We start from the raw sequence: 12,500 nt of genomic DNA, 5'->3' as shown, positions 1-12,500 counted from the left end.
GCATTTCTTTGCGTGACATCCCAAAAAACGGTTGGTGGCGAGTCAAATTTCTTCCAGAATATGCCTTGTGCTACCCTATTTAAGACCTGGCCAAAAAATCGATACCCTATTTATGACCTTTGTAGCTGGCACAGTTGTCCTAAACTTAAGTTATGAAGGGCTTTTGTTGACGCTCTTATTGATAATGATGAAAAACTAACTTCTAAGAAACATTACCCAATATAAGACCAGAGTGCTAAAACCAAACCCGATTTAAGACCAAACATGGCCAAATTCGATACCCTATTTATGACCAAAACGGCTGAAAAACCCTACCCTTTGGGGCCGCACATACCTATATAGCCTATATAAGGGAGTAACCCCTCCCCCCCCCGCCCCCCCCCCCCCCAACCCGGGACAAAAGCATGAGCACCGTCCTTCCTGTTCGTACGTGACTAGAGTACTAGTCACGCAATATTTTAAGGTACATCCGGTATGGTAATCGCGTATCGTAGAGAGTACAAAGATGGCGGTGTTATCGTGGCTCCTTCTTTCTCTAGCATTCAACACGGCTTCTTCGGCTCGAATTGCTGGCTTCTGGCTAATCGGAGGGTCACAATACATTACCATGAGGCGAATAATGGAAGAACTTGCCTCCAAGGGTCACGAGGTACTGTATGCATCCAGAGTTAATTCGAAACATACTGCTCGCATTTTAAAAACGAAAGAGCTTGTCTCTAGGGGCCATGAGGTACTGTATACATTTAGAGTTAATTCGAAGCATACTGTTCGCTAATATTAAACGAAAGAGCTCGTCTCCAAGGACCATGAAGTACTGTACACATTCAGAGTTAATTCGAAGCATACCGTTCGCTAATATTAAACGAAAGAACTCGTCTCTAAGGGCCATGAGGTACTGTACACATCCAGAGTTACTCCATACTGCTCGCTATTTTGAAACGGAAGAGATCGTCTCTAAGAGTCATGAGGTACAAACAAATATACATCCAGAGTTAATTCTAAGCAACTCCTCGCTAGTATTAAATGAAAGAGCTCGTCTCCAAGGGCCATGAGGTACTGTATACATCCCGAGTTAATTCTAAGCAAACTGCTTGCTAATATTAATGAAAGAGCTCGTGTCCAAGGGTCATGAGGTACTGTATGCATTTAGAGTTAATTCTAAGAATACTGCTCGCCAGAGGTTAGCGAATTCAGGCTCTGCGCACCTTGCTGACAACAGTTCTGACCTTCTCTTGAATGTTCTCTCATAAATAGTCGAACCTGAGCGAAATATTGAGAACTTTTTATGCTTACCGTTTCCAGTGTGAACAACCAATATTTTAAGGGCTCGGGTGCCCAAGACAGTTGCCCTGACCGAGCTAACTTTTCACTTATTTAATTGAAAAATTCAACCAACCGTTTACATATGAGAAGCGCAATTTCGTCTCAGTGGGCGAGATAACTCGGGTGAGCGATCAAAAGTTGTCTCGTCTCGACAGGTAAGGTAACCCTGACTGGCGGAACAACTTTATCTCACATGAACTTTGGCTCACGCATCGGAGTAATGAGCGTCACGTTATGTCTAGATTTGACGTTTTAAAGTAGAAACTTTTATCTAAGAAGTTAAAATTAATTCGGCAAAAGTTACTGTGATTGAATGACCGAAGGAAGCTCAAAGAAAGAGGGATAATTGTGCATTTGAATATTCAATAATTTCACGCAAGGGAACGTCAAGTGGGGACAAGCCCCTTCAATCAATCAATCAATCAATCAATCAACTTTATATCGAGAGCGTGACACATGACAGTATAAACTGATAAACTAGTGGCCCTCTGTCTTAAAAATCCCCTTCGTGTGTGCGGATAGGACGCATGGTTGGCGGTACAAAAGCTGGTGCTCACGAAGCGGATATGGGTTCACTGATTCTATGTTGTAGCGGGAACAGTTTGCCACTATCATCCTCGTTCCCATGAAGTAGTGCAGTGGAAACGTCGCGATCAACGTCTGAAAGTGACTCCATCGTGAAAACAAACGCGGAGTAAACATTCATCTATAGAAACAAATTAGCGAATGAAAGAAATCTGACAACCTCGTCACCTAGCACAATTCACTGCAGACATCAAAAGACCGCTTTTTATTCTATTCACTTCTTTCTTTCTTGTGTCAACACCAGTCTGCGTTATTATTCAATTGTGGGTCAACATGATGTTCAATAGAGACTTTATTAGAGAATTAACTCCAGCGTACCATTACTAAACGTAAATCAGCGCCAATTCTTTATAGGGACTACAACAGCCACCTCACTGGCAAAGGCTAGAATATTTCGTCTGGATTCTAAACGGGTTTATAAACTAGGGATTTCACTCCAGTTGAAACTAGCTTCCTAAAAATAGGCCCTATTAGAGGTTTTGGGGACATGGGATATTAAGCTACAAAACTAACGGGATACAGAAGATTTGGGAAAAAAAAATTATTGGATATGGAATATTTAGAACAGATATCCCGGGATATCCAGTAGGAAAACTGATTATGTTCGGAATACGGGATATTTAGGCCAAAAATTAGCGGGATATGGGATACTCAAACCTCCCACCCTCTCCTCCTCCCGCCCCCACTCCGCCCACAGGGGCCAGTTAACTCTGGCCCATGCATGGTGTAGTTCCTGCACCGACGTTCAGCTGATTACGTCTGCTGTGTTTCTGGCTTTTAGGTTGTTTTGGTTGTTCCCTCGTCCTGTAGAATCAAGCCCAGTGAGAAAGTGGCGCACACGATTTACCAAGTACCATACAAATCAGAATTCTTCGAGTATGACTTGGCCCGGCTTGAAATGGAAGGAAACAAGTTCCAGTTATTGAAGAAAGTGAGTGAGGCACAGGTTACTATGTGCGAACGATTTTTACAGAGCACGGAGTTGCAGGAGAAACTGAAAGGGGTCGATATCATTGTTTATGACAGTGTTGCACGTTGTCCTGCAGTAATGCTTGGGGAACGCTTTGACATTCCAAGAGTGGAAATTCTGCCTCTTCCACTAACTGCAGCGTTCGTGTTTACCCACATGGTACCAATGCCTGTCTCTTATGTTCCACAACTTTTTACAGGATTTTCCGATAATATGAAGTTTTTGGAACGTGTGGTGAATTTGGGAGCGTACTTCGCAGCGAAGCTGTTGGTATATATGGCGTATAACAGACCAATGAGTGCCCTGAAACTCAAGTACAACATCAACCCTGAGAGAAGCCTCCAGGAAGCTGTTAGTAATGCTGATCTTCTTATAAGTACATCAGATTTTGCCTTGGAATACCCACAACCTCTGTTGCCAGGTGAGAGGAAGAGACGTTATGGGGGTGGAGACAGGAGGGGGACACTGTCCAGAGCTATTTGAAAATGACGAATAAAGAATCGTTAGCGTTAATGTTTATTTCTGTTGGGATTATATTCCACAGGCAATGTTATGGTTGGACCACCAAATGCCAGAGAACCTAACCCTCTCCCCCCTGATTTAGAAGAATTTGTCAGTAATTCAGGGGGCCATGGTTTTATTATTGTTTCCTTTGGATCAAACGTAGCTTCAAATCTTCCAAAGCCAGTGGTAGACATGTTAGCTACAGCGTTTGGGAAGCTGAAACAGCGAGTGGTGTGGAGACTCAAAGGTAATAGTGGAGTAAAACAAAGGAACTACTTCCCGTAATTAGCGATAGTCAGTGGGTACCTCGTGGACTATTTGAAAGTACTAGGTACATCTTATGAACATTTAACTAAGGGAGGCTGAGGAAAGCATAGTTTTATACTTTACTATGCGTAAGCCTGTTGCATTCAAATTGATAACAACGTCGCTCAAAAGATTCTACTCCGCAGGCTCTACTCCGCAGGTTCTACTTCACAGGCTCATTTTGAGGTGCAGGGATGGCGCAGTGGTTAAAACGCTCGCCTCCCACCAATGTGGCCTAGGTTCGAATCTTGAACTCGGTGTCATATGTGGGTTGAGTTTGTTGTTGGTTCTCGCTCCATGGGATTTTCTCCGGTTTCTCCCGTTTTCCTTCTTCCACAAGAACCGATACTAACACTGCTAAATTCCAATTCGATCTGGAAACAGTGTACGAAGAGCCTCTCCGTGGGATGTGCCACTGTAAATTCCTGTTATTTTATTTTTTATTTTATTTAGTGAGAGCATGCCACATAATTGACATCAGAACCTCTCTTCTCCGGCAGGTTACATTCCACCATTCCTTGGCAAAAGCATCAGAGCAGTGGACTGGTTACCTCAGAATGATCTATTAGGTCACAAGGACATCAAAGCTTTTGTTTCCCATATGGGACACAACAGTCTCTATGAGTCTGTGTATCATGGTGTTCCTGTGGTAGGGTTTCCTTTGTACGTGGATCAGCAAAGTAATGCTAAGAAAGCAGAGTATGTTGGAATTGGTTTAGCTGTGGATTATAAAAGCATTGATGCCCAACAGCTGTTGGAGACAATTGAGCGTGTTATTGGTGAACCAAAGTAGGTATTTTGTTCACTTGTCCATGTTTAGTGTTGACATTCGGTAAGCTGCAATGTGGTTCCCAGGGTCTTTTCCTTAGAAATTTCCAATTGGATTTGGGCAAGACAAGATCAAGGTACTTACGTTGATCTTGTCTTGGTTTGGGTAAACTGTGTTGAGCAAGATGCCATGGCTGTTAACAAGAGAATTAAAATATGTCTCATGACATTATTGAGTCTCCAGTGGAGCTGTTAATTTAGGGAGACGAAGAGGTACGGATTGAGGTGTTGCGGAACAACATTACCCAAATTATTTGCCTAAACTGCTCATTAGAATAGGTGAGATATCGTGTTTGATTGAACAGTTGGCAGAGAGAGGGCCGCCACCTGATTTTATGCTTTGTATGTGTTGACTGTGGTGCAATGGCCTCATGGTTAGTGTGCTCGTCTCCGGATCGAGCGGTCCGGGCTCGAGCCCTAGCCCTCCTGGTCGCTTTTTATAACTGGAACCGGAGATAAGCGCCGGCCTGATGGGCCACTTGGCTTGTATACAGACTTCACCTTACCACTATAAATGGTAGAACTTTCCTTTATCTTTAGGTTCAAAACCAAAGCAATGCACATCTCTGGCCTGTTAAAGGATCGTCGACAAACGCCCCTCCAAGAAATCTGCGACTGGGTAGAGTATGTACTCAGACATGGTGGAGCCCGGCACCTCAGAGCTCAAGTGTTAGACATCCCTTGGTATCAGTACTACTTACTTGACGTCATGGCTTTTCTTGTTGCTATAGTTATCATGGTTGTCATGGTGATACGACTGGCATGTAGATGCCTGTGTCGTGTGTGCTGTAAAAAGAGTGATATCAAAACTAAGGAGGAGTAAATGATGGAAAAGTGTCGGTGTGGGCCTTGATAAAACTTTAACAAGAGCTTTTAAAATGTTTTTAAGTTATTCGTTATAGGTGAAAAACTATGTGTCAAGAAAAATGTCAGTGTAAATGTTGACTTAAAAATGCAGTGGAGATTGTATGATATAGATATTAATTGAGGTTAAGGTGGCTATTAACCAGAACCACAGAATTTATTTCAAACTTCGCAAAAAGTTGCGTCTTAAAATGGACGTCGTGCAGATACTAAGCAATTTCCAAAAAGAAGCGAAGGCCTAGGTACGAGATTAGCGCTAGTGTTTTGTTGGGCATGTGAGCAGTGGTTTTTCCCGTAGGTTTGCTTGGGAGTTGTCAACAAGAGATAAAGGTAAACTATTCAATCTTTCATTCCTTTACTTAATTACTGTCATCGTACTCAACTACATTGTATGCTCATTGTGTAGCCACCTGAAATGCTATCAAGGCCTCTCGAAAATGATTTAAATGTATGGATGTCAAGAGGTTTATTTTTTTTCTCTCATTTTATTTTCTTTTACCTACTTTCATTTTCGTTTTTCCTTTTTTTTTTTGCTTTCTGCAATGGAAATTTCCGCCAGTTCATAAACCCACCAAGATATTTCAAAGAGTGTTATTGCTAAGACAGGGCTATTACCTTAAACACAGCATAAGGATAGAGAAGACAGAGATGCAAGAAAAATAGAAGTTTAGTCACCCAACTTAACGCTATAATTTAATGTCGTTTAAGGTTTTTAAAGCCGACGCTACCATACGTCAAGTTGACGTAAGGCTGGCTTGAAGTTGATAATATGTTTACTCAAACCTCGTGCAATACATACGTACTGGATTACAGGTTTGGTCAGTAATAAATAATACTAACAACTATACTTCAGTACAAATATGATAATACAATAATCACGCATATCACTATACTACCAACTGAAGCTACAGTGTCACAACCGAGCCATACTTGTATGTGACGACGTCACCAAACCTATTGGTGGCTGTGGCATGGATAGTTCCTAGGTCTCGATGAGTGATTGGTCTGTACATCAGGGTATGCGACTTGTAACGAGCTTGTAGACAGGATTCCCTGAAGTCAAAGTACAAATAAACTTGCGGCGCGCAGAAACTCTTCTTTCCTGCGGGGATTGTATGTTAGCCATGCGAAGCGTCTCGCTATAATATAAGCCTGGAAATGTAATATGAAGGGCACGCCTTTGGACCCTTTCGATGGTGTCAGAAAGGTACAGCGACAAGACTGCACGAACATTTTTTAGAATTGGCCTTACAAGTGAGCAGTATACTGTGAAATTGTCAGAGGAAGGAGCACCGCGCAGCGCTTTAGTGACCTGAGAGCTTAGAGACGTCGGTTGGCCTTTTTTATTATGTAATTATATTTTATAATTTTAATTATATTTTATAATATTTCCCCAGATGAATAAAAGTAGACGGTATTTTGACATTGCACTTCCTTTGTTCAGGCGCACTCTTATGGATCTTACATTAAGGATACTTTCTACGTATATTGCGTAACAGTATTAACAATTAATATTTATGCTACTTAACATTTATGATATTTATGATCTTGCCTTCAGTGTACTTTTCCAAAGATTCCAGCGAACATAGCGAATATTCGAGCGAACAATATTCCACCGGAAAAAGACTGCGCTATCTGTCGCGACTGGAGCTAATCAACAAATGAAATCAAACTACAGCCAATGAAATATAGCTGTTCCCATGGTTAACCTCCCAAAGCCAAGGCTTTTCTAAGTCGTGTTCGTGAACATATAAAATAAACTATAAAACACGCGGTAGTCTCTAGCTTTAGAAATCCGCTTCACAATGCTTAAACTTGCTCAGACCACTACGAAAACCACGAGGTGCGCGATAGTCTTAACGCATAATGTAAAATGGCGAATTCGAAGAAAAAGCAGACGTTCGACGAAGAAGTCTCAAAAGAAGTCACCCTTGAAACCACAGGACCCCCAAGATTGTGAACTGCATTCTGCGAACACAGTAAGTCTATGCCGAGAAATGGTTTTGATTGAACCCCACGAGGTTTAGGTAAACAAATGTAAACGTCCATACTAATAAGACCTAATACGTATATTTCCATAGCATTAATTAAACTGTCAGAACATCCAGTCGAACCGCTATTGGCGGCCACCCTCGAGGAAATGGGAGGTGGCCGCTTAATAGGGGTTTGTTCAGCTTGAATATTTTCACCATCGGGTCAATTTCTAAAATTCAAGACGATGATAAACGTGTGTTTGAATGTTTTAATCAGTTGTCACCTTTTACTCCAAAGTCTTTTCTGCCATCGCCTCTTCCAAAACAAAGTTAATTTACGAGCATTAAATTCTGGGTGGCCGTTTAATAGGGGTGAAGACAATAGAAGAACCCTCATCGGGACGACCAAAAGGTGGCCGGTTAAGGCGGGGGTTAACATGAGGGCCGTATTTTTGCTGGGTATTATGGTTTGAATGCACATGTCTCGTTCACGTTTCAAGTAGTCAAAAATCTCTCTGTTCATTTCACGTAGCTACGTTTTGGGCTGTTTTGTAAATTTTTTGGTAATTTTTGGGTATATTTGGGGATAAATAGTTTTTCTCAAAGGATTAGTAAAATTTAGGGAAATAGGAAATTTTGAAGATTTGATGTTGTTTTAGAATTAGAATTTGAAGTTAAAAATTGGTAGACGTACACCAAACAGTTGCCCACCAACCCGGGGTGCCCTTTCGGGGGTGCAATCAACTGTCTGGTGGTGTTCAAACACCCTTTGTTTTTTTCTTCTAATCCCTCTTTAAACTTCCTAAAATTTCACTTAAATTTATGTGTACCCCCGCCTTAATGTAGGTTTCATTTACAATACTTTACTGGCAATAATTTCAGGACTTTGATACTGAACTGGCCGCTTAAGAGGGGTTCGACTGTAATACCATCGGTTGATTGACCCTTTACCAAAAGCAATTTCATTGGGGTACCCCTTAGAACATTTGGTGAAGGTAGAGGTGTACCCCTCCAGACCCCCAGCTCTCAAAACTGTTGCACAATTTGTAAAAGGACTCTAATTATTTATGGCCGGTTTTTACTGACCACTAGCAATGAAGTCGTAGTAGGAGTCGTAAATTATCTGAGGCGCAGAGTGATACGAACTAGTGAAAATCAAACCAAAACTGTTCGTTTTGAAATTGGCACTCTTTAGCTGTCGTAGTCTACAGTTTATTAATGGAAAATCTGTTCAGCAGTAACGCAGCCGAGCGATACAAACAAACCTCGCTTTCCGTGCAAAAAGTGGTCGGTGAAAAGTTCATTCAAAAGGATGTTTGTGCTCAAGCTGGAGACGCCATCTTGGATTTAGGCGGCGGTACAGGAGAGCTGTCTGCATATCTGGCTGAGCTTGTAGGACCCGAGGGAAAGGTTGTAGCTGTTGATCCTGACAAGGAGCGAATTCGACGGGCTCAGCACTCTTACGGTGAAGTCACTAGGCTTTTGCACATTATGCTTCTGCTTCCTCGCTAAAATGCTCCACCTCAACGCCCCAATTTTCCCAAATGCTCGGTCTCCCCAAAAAAGTCAATAAAATGCTCGGATAATGTTCATTATACAAACGTTTTTTTTAAAATTAATTTCAACATTTTTCACATGGTGTTAACTGTTAACACTTACAAAAACGTACAAGTGTTGCAAGTAATAACAACAACGTATACAAGTTCATAAATACAGCCAAAAAAACATAATCGTCGAAATCATCTACCAGGCTAAGAACAGAGAGTAGTTGACTATCTCTAGAAAGTTATTTGTTGTTGTACTGTAAAATTAGTGACGTTTCGATGTAATTTTCTAACGCTTGTTCTTGTCGATTGTTGAAGGAATTCTGGAGAAGTGAAAAAACCCTTTCAGATGCAACTGATGATGGTTGCAACAAGAGGATCTGCTTACATACGCGCACTTGCCCAACTCGGTATTTCTTAGCTATGCTGACTCCACCATTCCAGCACATTTATCTCTCTTGCAACGTCATCAGTCAGAGCTTCATAAGCTGCGAGCTCACGCTGAAGAGGTTCAATGACATTGTCTGCATCAAAAAAGGGAACACAGCGAAGTGTGTTGACAGCAGCAGCATCAGGTTGCATCTATTTCCCTTAAGAAAAATAATTTCTTTTTTAGTTTCTCGGAAAAAAAATTAATTTTCCGGGAAAATGGCAATAAAATGCTCGAATAATGCTCAATGCTTTTGCCTCACTAAAATGCTCGAAAAAATGCTAGCATAATGTACAAAAGCCTAGAAGTCACGAATCTCTCATTTGTGGAAGGAAGCGCTTCAAACTTCCCAGGGATTGGCTCGGAATCGCATGACATCATTCTCAGTACCCATGTCATCCACTGGATCTCTAACAAACAAGCAGTCCTCAACAATAATTTTGCAAGTCTTAGAAGTGGAGGGAAGATGGCCGCTCAGTACGCAGACAATCTTCATCCCTTTGTACTGAGCGCTTATAAGGAGCTTAATCCCGAGAACGAGGAGCGCTTAATTTCCGAGATGTTTCAATTGGAAGAGAGGGCCAAGATCGATCGATACTGTTCTTCAGCGGGATTTCACATCTTTAAGAGTTACGGAATACGTAGCGCGCAACATGTTTTCGAAAGCATCGAGAGCCTTCTGGGCTGGCTTTCAGTAAGCACACACGGTGTTTTTGACCCCAACTTGGTAACGGCGGAGCATTTGCAAAGATATCATTCTTACACAAGCAGGAATGGTAAACCACCATTTGACTCAAGGGGAACCAAAGAGCAGTCGTTGTTTTGTCGATTGATAGCTGTAAAACTGTAAAATACATTGAACTTGGTCATACTCAATGACATGCACACTTAGTTCGGGCATTTTTGTTACTGTTATTGTTTTGTTAGTGCAGAGTGGACTATTGGGATGGTTTGGGAGTTAACGTCGCTAAAGCACTATTTCAATAAGGCACTATGGCAATATGGCAATGAGGTGTAAACTTTAATGTTTGCATAATTGATTAGTTTCACTTAATTAATTAGGCGTGCAGCAAGGGGGTAAGATGGGTAAGTACTTGTGAGCACCACGTAAAATGGGTCGTGTATGTACCTACGTTACTTTCTTACGTATTTAAAAAAGCTATATATTTGTTTCAGAAAGCCCCTTGCTCTCCTTGTGGCACTTTTCTTTTTAGAACAAAACCAATATTTGCGCTAAACGCATGCGCAGATTAATAAGCGTTAGTGTCAACTACGTATCAGGTGAGAGATACATTTCATACGAGATCACACACTAACGTTGAGCGCTTTTCCTTGTGGTAGAACCCTAATACGTCATACGCATGCGTTCTAGCATTGTTAGCACGATACAAGAATGCTAGGGTGACTGGGTGTCTTTGGGAAAAACGCTTAACTTGGTTCAAGAAATATCATCTGTTGTTTTCAAACTACACTAGCGCGTTTATTTCATCCTTAAATTGCCTCTATCAAAGAGACCAAAATGTTCATACCCCCAGCCGAAACTCTCCAGAGTAGGTGGCATCAAAACTTGGCAAATTGTACAAAAAAACGCAGGAGACTGCTCAAATATTGCTACAGACTCCGTGGCACCTACTGAAAGCATAAATTTTATCAGTCTCTGACGGGTCTCATTCACCGATGAAGGATATAATCTCGGTCAAGTAGCGCTGTTTACTTTCAATACCTCTCGTTGAAACGCTTCTCAGTTGTATTGATCGATATCAGTGTGTATTTTAAATATAAGTGGTTTTATTGTTAACGCCAAAGGTGGCAACAGAACGTGCTGTTCCGTGACTATTTGATAATTAGATTAGTTCTTGTTTATCGGTGAAAAGAAACTTTGCGTTTTAAATAAAGCAAATCGTTCCTCTTCCATTTCTTCGCCCGACATTCAACTTTCTCCCATTTATCTCCGGCTCTGAAAAGAATGCAAGCTCATCTTCCGTGTGTTTTCGAGTTACAAACGTTTTCGCGAAGAGTTACATTGTCACGTTCGCTGCCTAAATGTATTATTTAATTCAAAATGAGCAAAAATCGAAGTAAAACACAACAATAAAATTCGAGAGCTGTCTTGACAAACGGTAATTAACTGTAAGTTATTCTTGGACTGTGAATGAAAATACACACATCAAACATACACTCTGCTACGATTATGTCTCATCAAAATCCCTAGCTGACTAGCAAAGTCAATACAAACCAGGAGTGAATGGCAGGGGTTGTATAGGAATTGTGTTATGAGTACTGCGTCAGAGCTATACATTACACTCTGCACTATCTGAGATTGCCTCACTAGTTTTTGTTTTGCAATGCGTTGCGTGACGTCCCAAAAACGGTTGCGGAGGAGACTATGCCGCCCCCAGTGGCGAGTCAATTCTTCCAGAATATGCCTTATGTTCGGCACAGAAACCAGCAATCCGAGCCGATAAAGTTGAGGTGGACACTACTAAAGCATGAGCGCCGTCCTTCCTGTTCCTACGTGACTAAAGTACTAGTCACGCAATGTTTTTTAAAAAGTACTTACGTTGTGTGATGTGTTGCGTGTGCAAGATCTAAGATGGCGTTGTTGTCGTTGCTCCTTCTTTCACTCGCATTCAACACGGCTTCTTCGGCTCGGATTGCCGGCTTCTGGCTAATCGGAGGGTCACAATACATTACCATGAGGCAAATAATGGAAGAACTTGCCTCCAAGGGTCATGAGGTACTGTATGCATCTAGAGTTAATTCGAAACATACTGCTCGCATTTGAGAAAGGAAAATGCATCCAGTGTTAATTCTAAGCATACCGCTCGCTAATATTGAACGAAAGAGCGGCATGAGGTACTGTATACACCAGAGTTAATTCTAAGCATATTGCTCGCTAACATTAAATGAAAGAGCTCGTCTCCAAAGGCCATGAGGTACTGTATGCATCCCGAGTTAATTCTAAGCATACAACTCGGTAACATTAAATGAAAGAGCTCGTCTCAGAGGGCCATGAGGCACTGTGTAGATCCAGAGTTAATTCTAAGAAAACTGCTCGCAAATATTAAATGAAAGAGCTCGTCTCCAAGGGCCATGAGGTACTGTATGCATTTAGAGTTAATTCTAAGAATACTGCTCGCTAATATTAATGAAAGAGCTCGTCGCCAAGGGTC

At 41.6% G+C, this 12,500-nt stretch overlaps 3 protein-coding genes across 5 annotated transcripts in view; all 3 read left to right on the top strand.

Annotated features, from left to right (window-relative positions):
* Positions 1 to 465: 465 nt before the first annotated feature.
* LOC149103753 (UDP-glucuronosyltransferase 2B1-like) lies at positions 466 to 6,810 on the top strand. Of its 2 annotated transcripts, none has more exons than XM_089273283.1 (5): positions 466 to 649; positions 2,690 to 3,299; positions 3,423 to 3,629; positions 4,189 to 4,477; positions 5,057 to 6,810. In XM_089273283.1, the coding sequence occupies exons 1-5, from the start codon at positions 506 to 508 to the stop codon at positions 5,337 to 5,339; spliced, it is 1,533 nt and encodes a 510-aa protein (XP_089129409.1). In that variant the 5' UTR covers positions 466 to 505; the 3' UTR covers positions 5,340 to 6,810. The 2 variants fall into 2 exon arrangements, with proteins under 2 accessions (XP_089129409.1, XP_089129410.1); XM_089273284.1 differs by lacking the exon at positions 466 to 649 and adding an exon at positions 1,089 to 1,133.
* Positions 6,811 to 8,571: 1,761 nt separating this feature from the next.
* LOC149103752 (uncharacterized) lies at positions 8,572 to 10,207 on the top strand. The gene is made up of 2 exons (XM_089273264.1): positions 8,572 to 8,818; positions 9,633 to 10,207. The coding sequence occupies exons 1-2, from the start codon at positions 8,572 to 8,574 to the stop codon at positions 10,175 to 10,177; spliced, it is 792 nt and encodes a 263-aa protein (XP_089129390.1). The 3' UTR covers positions 10,178 to 10,207.
* A 1,674-nt stretch (positions 10,208 to 11,881) lies between these two features.
* LOC149103751 (UDP-glucuronosyltransferase 2B1-like) overlaps positions 11,882 to 12,500 on the top strand; it is a 7,938-nt gene continuing 7,319 nt past the window's right edge. Inside the window, exon 1 of one of the 2 annotated variants that reach the window (XM_089273261.1) lies at positions 11,882 to 12,064. In XM_089273261.1, coding sequence (XP_089129387.1) covers positions 11,921 to 12,064 — 144 coding nt within the window. In that variant the 5' untranslated portion in view covers positions 11,882 to 11,920. The other variant, XM_089273262.1, reaches the window with a different exon arrangement.

This window comes from Orbicella faveolata, unplaced genomic scaffold, assembly GCF_042242905.1.
Source record: "Orbicella faveolata isolate gen_17 unplaced genomic scaffold, um_ofav_v1 contig_35, whole genome shotgun sequence".
In the NCBI taxonomy this organism is placed as follows: domain Eukaryota; kingdom Metazoa; phylum Cnidaria; class Anthozoa; order Scleractinia; family Merulinidae; genus Orbicella; species Orbicella faveolata.
Note: the sequence above shows the minus strand (reverse complement) of the source record. Positions and strands in the feature narration are given on the sequence as shown.